General features: G+C 39.4%; 1 protein-coding gene across 2 annotated transcripts in view; it reads left to right on the top strand.

Annotated features, from left to right (window-relative positions):
• The window catches only part of TSHZ1 (teashirt zinc finger homeobox 1), a 56,202-nt gene extending 45,591 nt beyond the window's left edge, over nucleotides 1-10,611 (top strand). Inside the window, exons 2-3 of one of the 2 annotated variants that reach the window (XM_074877149.1) lie at nucleotides 6,038-9,229; nucleotides 9,815-10,611. In XM_074877149.1, coding sequence (XP_074733250.1) covers nucleotides 6,038-9,222 — 3,185 coding nt within the window. In that variant the 3' untranslated portion in view covers nucleotides 9,223-9,229; nucleotides 9,815-10,611. Of the gene's footprint in view, nucleotides 1-6,037 lie in introns of both variants that reach the window. The other variant, XM_074877143.1, reaches the window with a different exon arrangement.
• Nucleotides 10,612-18,741: the final 8,130 nt, after the last annotated feature.

Below are 18,741 nucleotides of genomic sequence, written 5' to 3'. Positions count from 1 at the left end.
CATGTGCCTGCTGAAGTCACTTCTCTAGGAGCCCCAGGCACCCTGGGCCTACAGTCTTTGTCATCCTGATCTCTCGTGCTTTCAATAATGCAGCAAGCCTTTGCTCCACCAAAGCGTCACCTGTCTAGGTGAGTCGTGCCATCCCCTATCTGAAGTGACAGCCATCTTTGAGTACCAGCATCTTAACTGACTTCTCTTTCATCATCCATGTTAGAGAAATAACATTTTCGACAAGGTGTTGGGTTTTCCCCCCCTTTTCTTTATTCTTTCCCCAGCCCCCCTTCACCCCTTAGTTAGAGCACCTGATCAAAAAATTATTTCTGACAAAGATTTCCTGCTCCAAATTAAATGAGCTCAAGGAGATGGAGCATTTTCACGCAGAAAGAAAGTGAAACGTTGATGTTGGAAGTTAATGAATCTGGTAGCAGAGAGAACATTATTGAGACTGGATAATATGATCTAACAGCTTTCTCTCTTCTTATCCTCCCTGTAAAGAATGTATGGAAGTCAGTTATGTGGCATGATTCTAACATCTGTCCTACCCCATAATGGTAATTTGTATAAGTAATGGAAACAGGTTAAATACTTCCATTCTAATGTTGCCAGCAGGGATGAAAATGAACATTTCAATGAAATAATCTCGACAGAGCAGGGAGAGGAGGGGTGGATGGACTGATTCATCTCCAGCTCTCTTTGGTGATCCGAACACTAATGAGAATGCTTGAATGTATAGTTTATCAGATAGAAGGGGAAGAGCAAGTAAATTTCTCAGATTAGAATCACTGTGAAAATATACCTGCATGCAAGCTGTTTCGTTCTCCAGTTGCCAGCGTTGGCTAATAATTTGCAGCATTCATTTTAAGGGGATAGGGGAGAGAAGAGAAGGAGGTGAAGAATCTTTTTGTTGGTTTTTAATGGGATGCCTTTAAGGGTTATCATTCAACCTGCTAGAAGCACGGAGGTTGTTCTTGTTACAGTACCTTATCTACTTTTCAGACCCATTGCATTAGAATTAGAGGATAGGCAGTTCTAGTATTTTGCCCCCATTTTGCTGCAATTAGAAATGAAAGACACAAACCACTGTAGTAAGGTTATTTGGTTGTCTGATAGTCTGTGCAGCTCCTCAGCCATTGTCATAACTAAGCTGTATTTTTCCACTGTAGTGACATTGTAGTACAGACACAGACACAGATTTGTAGTATCTGTGCCAGAATTTTGTATGAACATTTGTATATACTAATGTAGAAAATTCTCAAATCTTCCAGCAGGCATGTTAACCTCTCACAATGTGAGATTTTGGATTCTTTTGCAAAACTCTCATGACCCTGTATTCTGGAAACGTATCTGTAAATGTTGGGGGGTTTTTTCCCCTCTCCCTCTTGTTTTTCTGTAATGAGGGAGATGTGTGGCTATAGATTGTCTTTTCTATCTGTACTTTTTTGGCCAAGATGTGAAATATGTTCTTGTGTGCAGTGGAAGTCACCCCCAGCCTAGAATGCAGTTTGTGCAAGGTGACAGTGTGGACTGTGAAAACTTCTGCAGCTGCTGTCTCCTGTTGGCTGGGTAAATATTAGAAGCTGTGGAAATACATCTGTTGAAGAATGGTGAACATTCACATCATGTCACTATTGTTTAGTCCCAGAGTAGGCCCTGATTTAGTGGAGAATTTTAGACTTAAACTCATCCCTATTTCTTGAAACTACTGAATAAGTATTTCAGTGAAAATTATTTCAGTATTCAGTTGTTTTACTGAATGGTGGCCTTCAATACTTAGGTGTTTCTTCTGAGTAAATTTCTTTATTTGGAGGATTTAAAATTGGGTCTTGAAGAGTTTACATTTAATTTTGTAGACTGTTAAAAACAAATACAATCATTACTTTTTGTCCTTTTCAAAATAATGTATTCAATGCTGAATCCCTTTTTGAATGGAAAAGAATACCTCCATAGAGACAGATTCCTTCAAAAACACCAATCCGAGGTTACGGTAAGATTTTATATGAGAATATTTACATTTTTAACCACATCCTTACATTTTGGATTTCTGTCTGCTTTTTCAAACAATGGGTGTATATTTATAGTGTAAATATTCTCACTGAAGCAAACACAATGTGCTGTGCTACTCACATGTACAATATATAGCATCTCATGTCCACTTAGATTAGAATGCACAGCTTTTAACACTGCTCAAAGATGACAGTATATCTATGGGGAAGCACTGACATCCAGAAGGCACATTTTATAGGCAAAAAATATTAGCAAGACTTAAGAAGAAGAAAAGAAATACAGATTGCTCCCACTAATTTTTAGTTGTCTGGAATTTGAAGCTTTTTCCCCTTTTTCCACCATGCGTTTGCCTGAGTCTGTTCATGCACAAATGAGAAGGAAAAGAAGAGCTGGCATTATATTCTGTAATTTCTTCTTCTGGATAGTTTTTGCTGAGGAGGATCGCTGCTTATATCTGCTCATGGTATTTTTGTATGGTTTCAGGACCAGCAGTGTCTTTGCAGATGCAGGAATAGCTGGAGAAGATTGTTGAGAGTTTCTCGGTCACAGAAAGATATGCTGTCTGAAATCTGTCTGTCTGTTGATTTACCTCTATAATTTAGGGGGAGAGTATGAACATCTCACGCTTTTATTTGACGTAGAATAATATTACTTGTCTCTGCAAGTAATTATAACAGGAATATTTTTGCTATGTTTAAAATTCTGAAGCTTACTTATTTGTCAGATTTCTGTGAGAATTTCAGTAAAACATATATGTTTTTAGAAATTAACGTTCTTCATTTTGTATGCTTCTGAATTAGCTCTAACAGAAACCTTTTCAGTTAGAGAATTGCACTGACCTTGCAAAATACCATATGTTGAGTGAGCTGCTATTCATCTTACAAACATTAGTAGTCTTGAATGAAAAGGTATTGTGTGTATCCTATGGTAACTAAAGGAGTTAAATAAAATCTTTTTGATTGCAGTGATAGAAATTAAACATTTTGGATAAATTACAATCTTTTTGGTTAAGAAACATTATTTCTTTGTGTTATTTCAGATAACTGTACAGTCGTGGGTGTGCACATCACGTAAATTTAGATTTTTTTAGAATCTGGCTTAAATTCTGAAATCATAGAAAATCAGAGTCCTGGCCAATCGTACACTCTTATATTGCAGTATATATTGCTAAGGGAGTGAACTCAATCATGTAGTAGTCTCAGCAGAACTTAAGACTAGGAAAGTAAGTGAAAGATGGATATTTCACCCTAACACTCAGTTTCTTTGCTTTGACAGTTTAACACCGACCTTTCATGTAGTTTTAACATTTCTTGTGTGGTTTAGCTCCTTTTACTTTTATGGTAAAGTGCAAAAGCATGAGAATAGAGAAAAGACACAGTCATAAATAAATAAAGAAAAATAAAAGGGCAGTGGCTCAACTAGATTTTCTACTTAAGCAGATATTTAGATGGTTATATATAGCAATTATAAAAATATATATCTATGCAATTTAGAATTAAGTAAAGAGATGTAAGCAGATAATTCACATGGATTCTTGCAAAATGCTGTATCAACTATAGCAACATTTAGCATCTTACAACAGTTTCTTACATGTATTTATTAAAAATATTGGGACGTGAAAATTAGACAAAATTGGCATAGTTCCACTGAGTAAGAAGATAGCTGTTCATTAAAGCTCAGAATGTGGGCCCCCTCAGTTTTCAGCTTCTACTTGGTGACTGTCTGCTGATCATTACTAAGTTTTGGTGTGTTTTTTTTAAATAAAAATGCCAGATGGTAACTGTCCATTTTTATGCATTTTAGGCCTCAGAGTTTTTTTATTTTTTATTTAAAAGTAATTTGAGAATCAGAAACCATATTCTTCTGTAACTGTTCTTTACTTTTCTGAAATTTAAAAATGTATTCTCTTTTGCTGTTAGATGTGACTGGAAGCAGGTGTGTTTAATGAGAGAGCTAAGGGATTTTAGACAGTAGCTGTGAGAATGAATTCTACTTACATACCTAGAGTTCAGAACAGCAGTGGTACTACAGTGCCTAAATACCTGCAGTGTTTCAACAGCACATTACTGTTAAGACTGGAAAGCTGACTGACTTTTACTGTTCCTTTACTATTTCTGTATTTTATTCTTCATTTTATGGACTAAATGCATTTTTAAGAACATTTTTTTGTCTGGTTTTATAATGCTTTTCTGGCATCTTCCTGGCCTTTGGCTCCAGGATGATTTCTGTAGTGACTTCTATTGTGCTTGGTAATCACCAGTCCTTTTAAACATATTAGAAAACATCTGAGGCTGACCCATCTGTAAGGAATTGGGTCCCGCTTAACACTTTTTTAAAAAACAAAAGATCAAATTATCTTCTGAAAAAATTTGACACTTAGAGGGCAGATGAAAGATGCAGTGGGCATCTTAAGGTTCAGCACTACCCCAGTACTAGATGGACTTTATCTTGAAAGATCAGACTGAAGTAGTTAGGGGCTGCATTAAGACTGAATTGCAAAAGTGAATACAGAATGTTGTACTGGCCGTAATACTGTTACTTTAAAAAAAAAAAAAAAAAAAAAAAAAAAAAAAAAAAAAAAAAAGGATGTTTCAAGAGTGTTCGTATTAAAATGAGAGAAGATTCTTTTTCAGAAAAGAAGTTTCAGAATATATTAGCAACTGTGCACAAAAAGAGGCTCAATTTGTACTTATGATTCCCCCAACTGAAGAAGACCTCAGCTTTGTTAACATGATAATATATATTTTCTTCATATCACATAGGAGCAGAAGAGCCTCTTTTTCTGGCTTCCTTTCAGTATTGTACCGTGGAAGGCCATAGGCTGCATTTCAGCATCACTTGCTACACAGTTTACCTGACAAGGAGGAATTTTTTTATTCAGTTACTGAAAATTGTTCACAAGCCGTGTTTTCTACCTTGACATGCTTATAAATGATCTACATTCCATTATCATTGTGATTTTTTTTTAAGCTTCTTTTACAAAACTGGAGGGAAATGTGTACAAGTATGTTTTCTGCTTTGCAATGAAAGTGTACATTTATCACTTAGGTACATGTAAGCCACTTCTGTGAATTGGGCCCTTGGAGTAAATGTGTTTTGATGTAATGGCCATCTGCTCATGAATATCACATTTGCTAGTTTAAAAAATAGTTTGATATAGATAAACACATAGTTTGGTAAGGATATATAGTTTCACCAGGCAGCAGTACAATAACAAAGTTTTGTATTTACCATAAACCAATAATCAAGGTGGGATGGAGGTCTCAAATTTTTTGTTTGTTGCTTTTAAAAATTAATCTCTAACATGTACTTTTAGTTTCTGACTGCTGTTTTCAAAATGGTAAATGCAGGACCCACATCAGATCATAACAGGAGGCAAAGTATATCTTAGGCATTTCAGAAAGCAATCATAGTCTTGCTTCTCTTTTATCTTGTAAAAATGAACTCTGTTCTGCTCTCAGATGGACCCAGTACAGCCAGCCTCCAGGACACCCTGGAACAGCTGACCTGACACTCTTGCCCCGTATAGCTGCATTAGAGTCAGGTGTCAGTGACACAGAAATGGCCCTTGAAGCTGTACCTAAAGCCAGTTTGCCAGGAAAGACAGCACTGACAAGATGGAGTTGGTCAAGCCAGCAGGTCTGAGGGGTGCAGGTCAGCTGCAACGTGTTGTGCATATGTAGTGCAGTAAATATAGCTCAGTGCCAGACTGTTTTTTGAGTTGACAAAAACTGTTTTACTAGGCTCTTTGTTTGATTATGGTTTTGATATTATGGTATCTACTGTGGTCCTGGCATGTATTTTACTGCTGAAGTTAAAGTTTATTCTTAGGTAGCAGTGATATCAAACTGTAACCAGGACAGTGTATGTGGATTTATAGGTGGAGTGTGTGAGTGATGGTGTGTTTGGTTTCTGGATATATCTTCAAAATTTGTCTTTATGGTTACTGCTTTTAGTACAGCAATGATGTAAAATGTGTGTGTTCGATAACTTTGTCTTGGTTTCCCCCCCTGTCTCCCCTCCTGTATTTTAGCATATGTTCCTGAGGAGGAACTGAAAGCAGCAGAAATAGATGAAGACAGTGTGGAAGATGATGGGCTGTCTCTGGACATCCAGGAGAATGAGTATTTGTGCAATGAAGAAGCGGAGATCAAAGAGGCTCAAAGCTACCAGAACTCCCCAGTCAGCACTGCAACTAATCAGGATGCAGGCTATGGTTCGCCGTTTAGTGAAAACAGCGATCAGCTGGCCCATTTCAAAAGCACTTCCTCTAAAGAAGAGAAAGAGGATCCTCAGTGCACAGACAATGTTTCCTATCCACAGGACAGCTTGGCACAAATAAAAGCTGTGTATGCAAATTTGCTTTCAGAGACTTGCTGGTCCAGTTTAGCTTTGGACTTAAAGAAATCCAATCCAACCACCAGCAACAACGGAATCAGCCAGAATGAAAACACCACCAGTACTGACACCAATGCCAATTCCCAGAGTACTGGCACTACCAGTACCAACACTAATACCAGTACAACTACCAGTAATACTAGTAACAGTAATAGTAACAGTGGTGGCTCAGGTTATGACTGGCACCAAGCTGCATTAGCTAAAACTTTGCAGCAGACCTCATCGTATGGACTTCTCCCAGAGCCTAGTCTTTTCAGCACAGTACAGCTTTACCGGCAAAACAATAAACTTTATGGGTCTGTGTTCACCGGTGCTAGCAAGTTCCGATGCAAAGACTGCAGTGCAGCCTATGACACACTGGTGGAGCTAACAGTGCACATGAATGAAACTGGACATTACCGTGATGACAACAGAGATAAAGAAGCTGATAAGACCAAACGGTGGTCAAAGCCTAGAAAACGATCACTTATGGAAATGGAAGGCAAAGAGGATGCCCAAAAAGTGCTGAAGTGCATGTACTGTGGGCATTCATTTGAATCTTTGCAAGACCTCAGCGTCCATATGATAAAAACAAAGCATTACCAGAAAGTGCCTCTGAAGGAGCCAGTACCAGCCATCACTAAATTGGTCCCTTCTACCAAAAAGCGAGCACTTCAGGACTTAGCTTCCCCTTGTTCACCTGAGCCAACGGGGGTCACTGCAGAAGCTTCACTGGGTGAGTCTGCAAAGGATCAGAAAACTGCCAACCCCTATGTGACTCCAAACAACCGCTATGGCTATCAAAATGGTGCTAGCTACACTTGGCAGTTTGAGGCTCGCAAAGCCCAAATACTGAAATGCATGGAATGTGGCAGTTCCCATGACACTTTGCAGCAGCTCACTGCTCACATGATGGTCACTGGTCATTTCTTGAAGGTGACCAATTCTGCTTCCAAAAAAGGCAAACAGCTAGTATTAGACCCTGTGGTGGAGGAGAAGATACAGTCTATACCTCTTCCACCCACCACCCACACAAGGCTACCAGCATCCAACATTAAAAAGCAGCCCGATTCCCCAGCAGGCTCCACAAACTCAGAGGAAAAGAAAGACCTAGAGAAGGAGAAGGTGGTGGTCAGTGAAACAGAGAAAAAGATTAAAGAAGAGAATGAGGACTCTACGGAGAAGTTTGAGCCAACAACTTTGTATCAGTACCTCAGAGAGGAGGACCTAGATGATAGTCCTAAAGGTGGAATAGACATATTGAAATCCCTGGAGAACACGGTGACAACAGCTATCAGCAAAGCTCAGAATGGAGCCCCTTCCTGGGGAGGATATCCCAGTATTCATGCAGCTTACCAGCTCCCGGGAACAGTCAAACCCCTTCAGCCCACGGTGCAGAGTGTTCAAATGCAGCCATCTTACGCGAGCAGTGTAAAATCACTGTCGTCGGAACACAACGCGCTCATCCATTCCCCAGGCAATCTCACACCCCCACCTCACAAGAGCAATGTATCTGCTATGGAAGAACTTGTAGAGAAAGTTACAGGTAAAATCAATGTGAAGAAGGAGGAAAAACCTTTGGAGAAAGAGAAGAGTTCTCCAGTCAAACCCATGTCACCTGCTGCTAAAGAAAACAAGGACTTCCCAAAAGCAGAAGAAATAAATAACAAACAACAGCAGAAGAAGAGCTCTGAGACAGAAGTTCAGAAGGTCAAAAAGGATAGTCCAGCAGAAGCACATACGCCAAATGGTACAGAGCCACTTAAAACAAAGGTTGCAAATGGCTGTAACAATTTAGGAATCATCACAGATCATTCACCTGAGCCATCCTTCATTAATCCACTGAGTGCTTTACAGTCCATTATGAATACCCACTTAGGCAAAATTTCTAAGCCAGTAAGCCCCTCTCTGGACCCTTTGGCCATGCTGTACAAAATTAGCAACAGCATGTTGGACAAACCCATTTACCCAACCACTCCAGTCAAGCAGACTGATGCTATTGACCGGTATTACTATGAGAACAGTGATCAACCTATTGACTTAACGAAGTCCAAAAACAAACCTCTTGTTTCCAGTGTGGCTGACTCTGCCTCGTCCCCACTAAGGGAGAGTGCCCTGTTGGATATTTCCGATATGGTGAAGAACCTCACAGGGCGTTTGACACCCAAGTCTTCTACTCCATCAACCGTGTCAGAGAAGTCTGATGCTGACGGGAGCAGTTTTGAGGAAGCTCTGGATGAACTGTCGCCAGTACACAAGAGGAAGGGCAGACAGTCCAACTGGAACCCTCAGCATCTTCTGATCCTTCAAGCCCAGTTTGCTTCCAGCTTGAGGGAGACCCCAGAAGGCAAATATATTATGTCGGACCTAGGTCCACAAGAGCGGGTACACATCTCTAAGTTTACTGGTCTTTCCATGACCACAATTAGCCACTGGCTGGCCAATGTGAAGTATCAGTTAAGGAGGACAGGTGGAACTAAATTTTTAAAGAACTTGGACACAGGACATCCTGTTTTCTTTTGCAATGATTGTGCCTCTCAGTTCAGGACTGCTTCTACATACATAAGTCACTTAGAGACACACCTAGGGTTTAGTTTGAAGGATCTGTCAAAGTTGCCACTTAATCAGATTCAAGAACAGCAGAATGTTTCAAAAGTCCTCGCAAACAAGACTTTGGGCTCACTTGGAATTGCCGAGGAGGACTTAGGCTCCACATTCCAGTGTAAGCTCTGTAACCGAACTTTTGCAAGCAAGCATGCAGTCAAACTGCACCTTAGTAAAACACATGGCAAGTCCCCAGAGGACCATCTGATCTATGTAACTGAGTTAGAAAAACAATAGCGTCCAGGTAAGCAGCCAGGTATGCAAGTGACCACAGGAACATTGCACTAAACTTCTTCATAGTACTGCACTAGGCCTGACCTGAGCCTCTGAAATCAGTCTTACTTTTGTTGCTGAACTGCCTATCTGGACCTTGGTTTTTCTTACACTTATTTTGTAGTTATATTTATATGCTCTTTGTCTGATCTGTGCATGGTTATTTTTTGTTTCTGTTTTTATTTTTTGTGAGTCAAAGTCTGACCTTTATTTTCAACATCTGTCCTTGATGTTAAGCTATCTTTTGTAGAATATAGTGGGAGACACCATTGAGAGACATTAATTTAGCCGTAAAGAAAGACACAAAGAACAATGATAAAGAGACATCCTAAAATTACAAAGTTGCCATGACAATAAAGGTCACAGAACCTGGTAGTGTCAAGTTTTAACCCTCTGAGAACTGTAATAGCATTTCTGTGCCTTTCCCAGTGACTAAATAAGTAAATAAAGAAAAACAAAACAAAACAAAAGGCATTTAATTCAAATAAAAGCTGTGTCAGAAGCAGAACTTATTTTTTTTAAATGAATGAGCTTCTTTTTTTTTTTTTTAATGCAGAACTGGTTTGTGAAGAAATTGTGCATGCAGTCCTTGGAAGAAGGAGAGCTGTGTAGTACTCAAGGGGTTAGGAAGCCACAACTGTATAAGTTAAATAATAATTAAAATAAAAAGCAAACCAAGTTGCCACTATGCCCAAACCCTCTGGATGCTGAGAATTGCCACTTTTCGGCAAAAAAAAAAAAAAGTATGCAAGCTGTTATTTAAAACAAGTGTAAAAATGCTCTTTCCTTCCTTTTTTTTTTTTTTTTTTTCCTGTAAAATACTGCAGTTTATAGTTATTTACAAATGTTAAGCTTTGGTACAAGCTGACCTTTCTATAGTGTGCTGCATTGGTAAATGAAAACAAAAAAAATGGGGCAAATGTTGGATTCTGTTCCTTGTAAATTGCCAGCATCAGCTTAAAAAAAATACATGTTACATATCGTACCATTTTAAACTGTTCAACTTTCTTTGTACCTTCTGGCTGTATGCTTTCTCTTTTAACTTTTTATATTGTCATTTTATATTCAATTTCTGTGTATATAATGTAAAACCACACTTTTTGAATAAAATTTAGTTCCTGCAGCTTGATATAAATAGAGGAATTTTACTGGCACCTGCATCTTTCCAGATGCATGTACTTAAAGGAACTATCTGACAAAAAAAATAAATAAATAAAAATAAAGCAAGCAATGCACTATGAATTATACATTTTGATGTTTTATCATTAATATTGTACAGTACATTTTGGTTCACACAATTAAATCCACTGTTTTCTCAAGTGTAAAATAAACCCACATGCAGTTCTTGATTTACATACATTGTCATGTCGTCATTATATTGCCTTTGAGATGTTATTCCAGCAATAAGAAACACCGTTTATATAATCAACCAGCAAAAATCTATTTGAAATAATCTCTTGTGATCTGTATGCTGACGTGTTTCATTCGAAGCCGTAATACTAATAACCTCTTAAAAGAGATTTGCAGTAGGTACGTACTGCGTCAGGTACGGAATCAGTGGGGCACCATCAATTAGCAACGGGCATTCTGCTCATCACTGAAGTACAAGAAGAGCTGCAAAGGTTTTGGCCAAGTTAATTTTCCTGTGCTGTGTGGCTGTGCCCGTACTCTTTTTCTGTGTGCATTCAAAGGCCGTCTCCTCCCTTCCTTCTCAGGCAAAACATCTTTTGATTTCAACAGTTGCATAGTCAGAGGTTGTGGCTTCTGCCCTTGTAGTCTGTTGAATGCTGCGGTACTTGCCTTTCTGGCAGCAGTGAAGACCTCTGAGGCTTTGACACCAGTTTTTACTTACAGTAGAAGAAGGCAGACCTGTGTTTCTCCGTACTTTTTAAATATTGCATTTTGAGGTAAGCTGAGTGCTATCATATCAGGTGTTTCCCTTAATCTTTATTTCTGTTCTGTTGAATGCAGATGTCATTTAGAATGTAAAAGAGAGCTGTCAGAGCCTTCACTACTCTATCTCCTGAGTGCTTTGACAGTTACAGTGTATGAAAGCCTGGGATCTGCTATCCATTACACTTTTTGGAGGGGCTATTAAATACGAGGACCTAGAGGGGTTTGCTTTCACATGGTGTTAGTGATACTACTGTGTTATATATACTTCTGTGTATGTATGTATATTTCTGATCGTTCTTAATTCTTCTGAAAATATTTTGAATGTAAGACCTTTGCTTCCAAATACAGTGCAGTTCTACATTTAAACTTTACTTTAGTTACAACTCCAGAAATATCAATGTATTGTTCTGTTTTCTGCAAGAGCCTAGCAGGTCCAGGTCAGTTACATTTACATAGTGTTTCTAAGCAGTGCAGGAAAGTGCCATGAGGTTTTTTTTTAAATGTCCCTTACTTTCTTTGCTGCTAACTACCTATGTCCTTCAGGGGATCTAGTCATTTAGACATTTCAGTTCAATTACTGGATGATTATGTACTTTGGGCCCAGGGGGTGGTGAGGAAGAATAACAGTCAGGCCTATGGCTGTAATACAGTCTTTAAATAATAACCCTTTGAAGTTTTGTTTACTTTACCACGGGCCTGCAAACATGTGATTATTGAATATGCTGTATTACATTGCAGTAGTGGGTGAAAAGGTTGAAAGGGAGAAATAATAGCTCTAAAGTGGGTTTGAATCTAATGTAAATCCATTAAAACTCATTTTGAAACACGGCATGTAAAGTGAGTTCTCAACACCAGGTGACTCCCTCGAGAGGTGTTTATGACATTGCTAAATCCGTTCAGTTCTGATAGCTTCAGAATTGGACAATCACTCATCATCTGTGCCAGTGTCTGAAGGAAGTCCATTTAGAATAAACTAGCAGCTTCACCTGGTGACTATGCTGATGTAACACTTTCTAAGACTGAAATATGAAGTAGATGAAAATTTGAGGGCTCTAAGGTTTCACTCGCTTAACAAAATGAAGCACAGTGACAGTATGATCTTTATTCTTTGGATTTTTTGCCGCTTTTGTTTGAATATCGTATTTCCAAAAAATCTTTTAAAAAAGAAATTGCACAGTTTAAAGCTGAGTTATTCTTTTCCTCAGAATTGGCTTGCAATTTTATTTCTTCTTTATTTCAATAAGATTCCAACAAAGGTAAGTTTGTGCCATTCTACTAGTAGCTACTAAAGCTACTACATGGAAGAGACTACATAGCCTTTCAGGACTGGTCTTGAAGAAAAGAGATGTAAGAGCCTTAAAACCTGTAGTAGTCTCTGTAAGCCTGTATACCTATTTTGTGACGTATTCAAAATCCATTGTATCTGATTCTTTTCAGAGATGTATAAAGCTGCATTTTTTCGGCATTACACTGCTGGTGTTTACAAGTTTGCTTATATCTGTTCTCAGAGGGGAAGACCTTGGTTTGTCTGTTTCACAGGTTTAATTTCTGCTTCTGTGCACTTTTCTGTATTGCTGTTTTGAAGCTGATGCAAACCACTGCAAATTTGAGAGATCTGTGTACTGACAACATTAGTCCTGAATAAAATGATGGTTTTTTTTCTTATTTAATAGCATTTGGTGGGATATTCGCTAATGTCTTCTGCAACATAACTTTGTTACAGCTCTCTCTGGGTAGTTAGGCTGGTAGTAATGACACCAAACATAATCTTTCCTTACCACGGAGGCCGCTAAAATGCAATTGCAGTTAAGAATAAAGGCGTAAAAATATACACATTATCTTGTATTAGGCTAACTGAGGCACACTGCATCAACTTCTGCCTGCAATTTCCAAAGCCATTGCAAACTTGAGTGTGTGATATTCTTTAAATTATATGGCAGGGGTCCTGGTTAGGAGACTTCCAAGGAGAGGCCAGTTTCCATGTGGAGTGTTCTCGCAGCTCTGTAGGTGTCAGTCTCCTGGCTGATGCAGTATTGAGTTACTCTACCAGCATGAAAGTAGCAGGAAGTGGGATTTCACCATCTGTTCACTGAAATTTAAAAGCAGGGTCCTTTTCTGTCCATATATGAGAATAGAATGCTAACCCCAATTTACTGGCCAGATACTAATCTAGATAATACAATTCTTCCAAATTTTTGTTTTCCCTGCTGTCCTGATTGAGTTTCTTCTCATAATGGTTCACGTGGCTTTACGTAGTTTCTCTTCATCTCTGTGTATAACCACCTTCATCCTACAGGCAGATGGAGTGACCACATTTTGGGATGAAAGATGGTATCCCAAGTAAAAGGTAATATTGTAGCTAAGTGAAAATATTGATACCCAAAACAGTGTGTTGTAAAAAAGGAGAACATTTTACAAGTCTATTTAGATGATGAAGATTACCTGATGTTAGTATCATTTGTGAACCGTGTTTCTTTATCCAGCATCTTCATTAGTGGGTTTTTTTTACTAGTGATACAGCAAAGCTGATTTTGGGATAGTTTAGCACCAAGACATCAAAAATGCAAACACTGATACATGGCTAATGGACCTGTTTATTCCCAAACAGCCAATATTAGAATAGGTCATGATTATAAAAGCTCTAGACCTTCCCACTGAGAATGAGAGGCTCCAGTTACTCTGTCATGAAGATCACTTTTTTACACTCCTCTCTTCAATCCTGTCTAGTGACCTGCTGAATTGGGGTCAGCATGGTCAAAATGTGTCTAGTAAGTTTTTATCCTAACTACTGTAGTTGTTACCTCTGTTTTTTTCCCTTCCCTGTAAAAAATACAAAGTTTAAATTTGATTAACTGCGGCCAGGTTGTCAGGATTTTTATAGTTTTTACTTATGGAAAAAACGTCTTTTAGTGTAAAAAGTGTGGGGCAAGGTTAACTGTTAAAATTATTCATTCTTTTTAAAGAAGCATTTCTCTGACTAAATTGTTCAGGGCGCAACGAGTTGACTATCAGTACAGCATAATTCTGAACAAATTTGATATAGTGTAAGTATAGTGTACTTCTGTCCAGAGTGGTTGTGTCAACATTGTCTGAAGATGCAGGTTAAAGCCTGGCAGGTTCCTGACCAGGCTTGTCAGATGTAGGACACCTGCGGTTAAGTGACACATAGCCACTTGAGGAAGGAAAGTTGGAGTCTGGTTGCCTGCAACCCATCTGCTCTTGTAGGAGTCCAGAGCTGATTCATTTGCTCAGAACAGCATATATTACAAAATCTTAAGGGCTGATGGGATGCATTAGACAAATATAGGCCAGCCTTCAGGGTCATGCAGGTGGAAGTCATCTCTCTTGGAACACACAACAACTTGTCCAAAGCCACCTTCTTAGAGTGTGTAACAAACTGAAGTTTGTATTAGAGGTTGTCTGTGAAGCACAAAAGTGGGGTGGTATCTGTAGTTCCTACCCAAAAGATGACACACATGATGATGGAATCCAGAAAGCAGCATGCTAAAAATTGTGTAGTCAGAAACGGTGCCCAAGGTTCCTGACCAGCAGGTAGAGGTCTAAGCCACTAGAGCATGCTCTCAGGCACAGTTCCTTACTCCCCTGAAAGTTTATAATCAGAATAAGTAGTTGAGTTCAGTCCAATATAATCTGGGACGGAAGAGCCAATAGCTAAGAGCAAACAGTTTCTTTCAAGTAAGTTCGCTAGTGGACTGGTGGGTGCTAAATCAGTTTGGCAAAACGCATTAACCTGCCAGCTGGCACTTCAGTTTCATTCTATGATACTATGTATCACCATGCTCAGAATCCCTTCACCTCTTGACATTCATTTCAGAGGAGTTTGGATACTCAAGACTGCATAATGCTGAGGTCAAATATCGGTCCTGCTGAATTACTTGAAATCACAAGGTTTTGTATTTTTGAATGTCAGGATACATTGCTGTATCTTGGAAATGGTCACGGTTTTCAGATGCGGACAGACAGATTGGGTCATGCGCTATTTGCCACCATCCTGCAGCTAGTGGAGACCACTGCTGTAAAATCCTGAAGGTTGCCTCTGGAAGTGAAATCCAGGTAGGGAAAAACAAGATTTCTGCCACTCTCACCTGTCTCTCTCTCCCCCCAGTACTGCACGGTGTATTGAGACATGCAAAGAAACTGTGGTTTAACCTGAACATTTCTGGGTAGCAGTGCTCTGTAAAAACTAACCTTCCTCTTCAAGTCCTGGTTAGGCTTAGTTTATCGCTGCAGAGTTCCAACGTGTAACGTCTTATTTGTTGTCATGGAAGCACTGCTACAGGCTCAGTGTCAAGAACATCGTCTTCTCCCTGCTCTCCCCCCAGTCTCCAGCATAACAAGGAGAACTGGCAGAGCGGTTCTGCAAGTCACCATTGTTCTGCAAGGAGTTTGAGGGTGGACTGCGAAGGAGAGGAATGGGATAGGAGGGGATTTTGATCTTGATAAAGGGGTGCAAAGTTTTATGTTTTCAGATGACTTGTTCACTTAAGCTTAACCTGCTATGCCTGGCAAAACAAGAAGTGGCTCTTGAAAACACTACCCTTTGGCTTCAGGGTCTTTGACATCTCATTGCTTAGTACTTATAAAGGTGAAAAAGTTGTGTAGTAGATCACTTCCGTTCATCCCATATTACAAGGGAAAGCTAGACCCGTTGTAGGTAGGATGTGAGATTCATTAATGGCTTTTCTCAGTGGTATAAGTCACTCCCTAGGCATTTTCATTCTGGACTTTTTTTCAATTTAGACTAAAGTACTTTGGAAGCAATTTAAGCCAAACTGGAAAAAGCCACTTTTATTCTGTAATAAGAAAAACTGCCCAGGGCTGCTGTGGCAGGGAAACTGCCTAATGCCACCAGTGTAACTATAATGGTTTAACTGGAAAATTCTCACAGTAAACAAGCTTTAAGTTTATTGATGTGCAAATACCATCTCTAAAAAACACTGCAGCCTCAGACACTACCCACAATTGGTATATTACTTGGCAGTCCAAGGTCAAACACACTCAGCATGTTTGCAATGGGCATGCTGTATTAATAATTATATATAGTAGTATCCGAGTGTGTAGCATGATGATAAAATGTGGTTCAAGGATGCACTGTATAGCACATTTCTTTTCGCAGTCATGTGTGTCTTCAAGGAAGAGTTGTATTCTTAGCTGCCTCTAAAGTGCTATCTTGCTAAAGTTTGTAGCATTTAGCATTAACTCTCTCTATTTCTCATCACTACTTTCCTGTGGTGGGATAATGTGAAAAATTAGATAGCTTTGCTCTAAAAAAGGCAGCAGGTCTAGACTTAACATTGCATGGGGATCCTCCAGTCAAGTTTTGGGGGCTGGTGAGTGTCACATTTCATATTTTTTAAGTGTGCTTTGACAACTGGGAATCTGGAAAAGTGCAAAGAAGAAATAGGACCGAGGAACAACTAAGAACAGAGTAACTATCAGCAGCCATCAGAAGGGTAAAAGCAGCACGGAAAAGAATTGGAGCCTGGAGACCCACTGTGAGAAGAAGGAAAAGATGGGGAAAAGAAATGATAAGAGAATAATTGCTATTAGCAAGAGCACACAGTAGGGGGTTTGAAAGCTAGGACTGAAAGGGGTGAAAAGGGAAAGGTTGGGAGGCCTATTTGCCTGTTAGGAAACAAAAGGGGACCTAGCTAGGTAAAGCTCAAAGGGGCTCTACACTGGGAGATATGAACATGCCTGAGTGATGTTCGGGAACCTCTCTGACCTCTTGCAAAATACATGGAATGAGGCTGAAATTGTCTCAGGAAGGAAACAAGGTTTTGTAGTGGACAGCTGAAGTATTCGATGTAAAGACTTCCCAGGATTGCCTGTTCAAAAGCTGGAGGGTCAGGGAGAAGGAGAAGAGATGAGGAAGGAAGCCTGAGCAAAGAGTTTGAATGAAATGTGATGGTGAGTGCTCTTTACCTGGTGTTGCATAAGATGGGGAGAGGAGCAAAGAGGAAAGTTTTGTGTGGGGGAAACTTAATGGTTGTTTTGCTGCTGGTGGTTGGGTTTTTCTCCCACTTCAGTCTTTCTAAGAGAAATAATCACATCAAATTTGTATTGCAATAGCAATCAGGGTCCAGGTTGCTGTAAAAACACACAGTAACGGAGGTTGCCATCTCATTTAAGACAAGACATAACAAGTGAGTGTAAAAGCCCTCAGAAACAGGGGAGAAGGTGGTATAATTTCATAGGCTACGCATGTACATAAATTGAGTACTTGCAAGTCATTTAATTTTTAAAGACATTATAATAGATGTACCACAGTCTCTACTGGCCATCCACCTAGCTGCTCTCAGTTGGCAACTTCACTATTGATATCTGGGCATCATTTTAAGTGAGCACTTAAGGTTGAGTATCAAGGGAAGGTATTTATAGTTTCAGCAGAGTGGGTTGATAGCTATTTCAGCCCCAGATGGGAATTGGGTTACATGACAGATCAGGCTGCCTTCCAATTTTATCCAATACTAGCGATAAGGGGAGGAGGGGAGGAGGACAGCTGCAACTGTATAGTCCTTCTAGGGTTAAAGATCCTAATGCTTTAAAGAGAATGTCTAAAAGAAAATTTCTTTCTGAAATAATTTATGGAAATGCTGTGCTCCCTTTGAAGGTTCCATGTCACTGCATGGCACTACGCAATGTTCTCTTTCTTCACCTGTCAGGCAAGGACCACCTCGAAGAGTCTCACTGCTGATTACTAGTTAATTGTCATTAATAAGTGACAACTGACATTATGGGGGCTTAATGCAGAGAGAACAGAAAAGAGCCACAGATATTCTAATGAGCTGACTCCTACGTGCCCTCTATTGTTGTCGAAAATGAGGAGCTGTCGTCATTGTTCAGGAGATGGGCTTCAATTGCTCTGGAAAAATATTCTCTTTTAATTTCTTTATGCATAGATAATTCCTGGTGCACTCTCTCTCCCTCTCTCCGTCTGTCTCTCTTGCTCTTTCTTTCTCTCTCATACACACACACACAGACACACACACCTTTCTATGAACACAGTGAAAACTTCCACTGATGATGTACAATATGTATTAAGACACAGTAAAGCTTTTTCACTACTTTGATTTAGATACGCACACATGCAAGCATATGTGTACGCTCATACACATGGACTAGCTACACTTAAATGCAAATCACCAAGATGTTTATTTTATTTTAAGACTCAAGAAAGGCGTGGGCACAGACAACTTTGCTAAGAAAAGGAACCAAAAGTGGATGGTCAAGACTATATGAGTTAAAGTATGAAGTTAGGATTGAGGAAGACCTGTTCTGTCCCTAGTGTGAGGAATTTTGAAATTATGGCAATGAGTACACACAGATTTCAGATACATGTACCTAAAATTAGGTCCTTGCTCTTAATTTAAATAGTAACTTAATGACTTGATGATTTGCAGAACTGTCAAACAGGCAGGAGCTCCCTGGGAGGCGGTGGTGGCTGCGGATGCTCAACACTGCCTGCTGAAAGTCAAATCCATTCTTTGCACACTTTCTGAAAATCTCAGCCAGCAGAGGGCCAGAAATTTGGGGGAGATGATTTAATTGGGCATCAAACTCCTG

Source organism: Strix uralensis, chromosome 1 (genome assembly GCF_047716275.1).
Source record: "Strix uralensis isolate ZFMK-TIS-50842 chromosome 1, bStrUra1, whole genome shotgun sequence".
Lineage (NCBI taxonomy): Eukaryota > Metazoa > Chordata > Aves > Strigiformes > Strigidae > Strix > Strix uralensis.
Note: the sequence above shows the minus strand (reverse complement) of the source record. Positions and strands in the feature narration are given on the sequence as shown.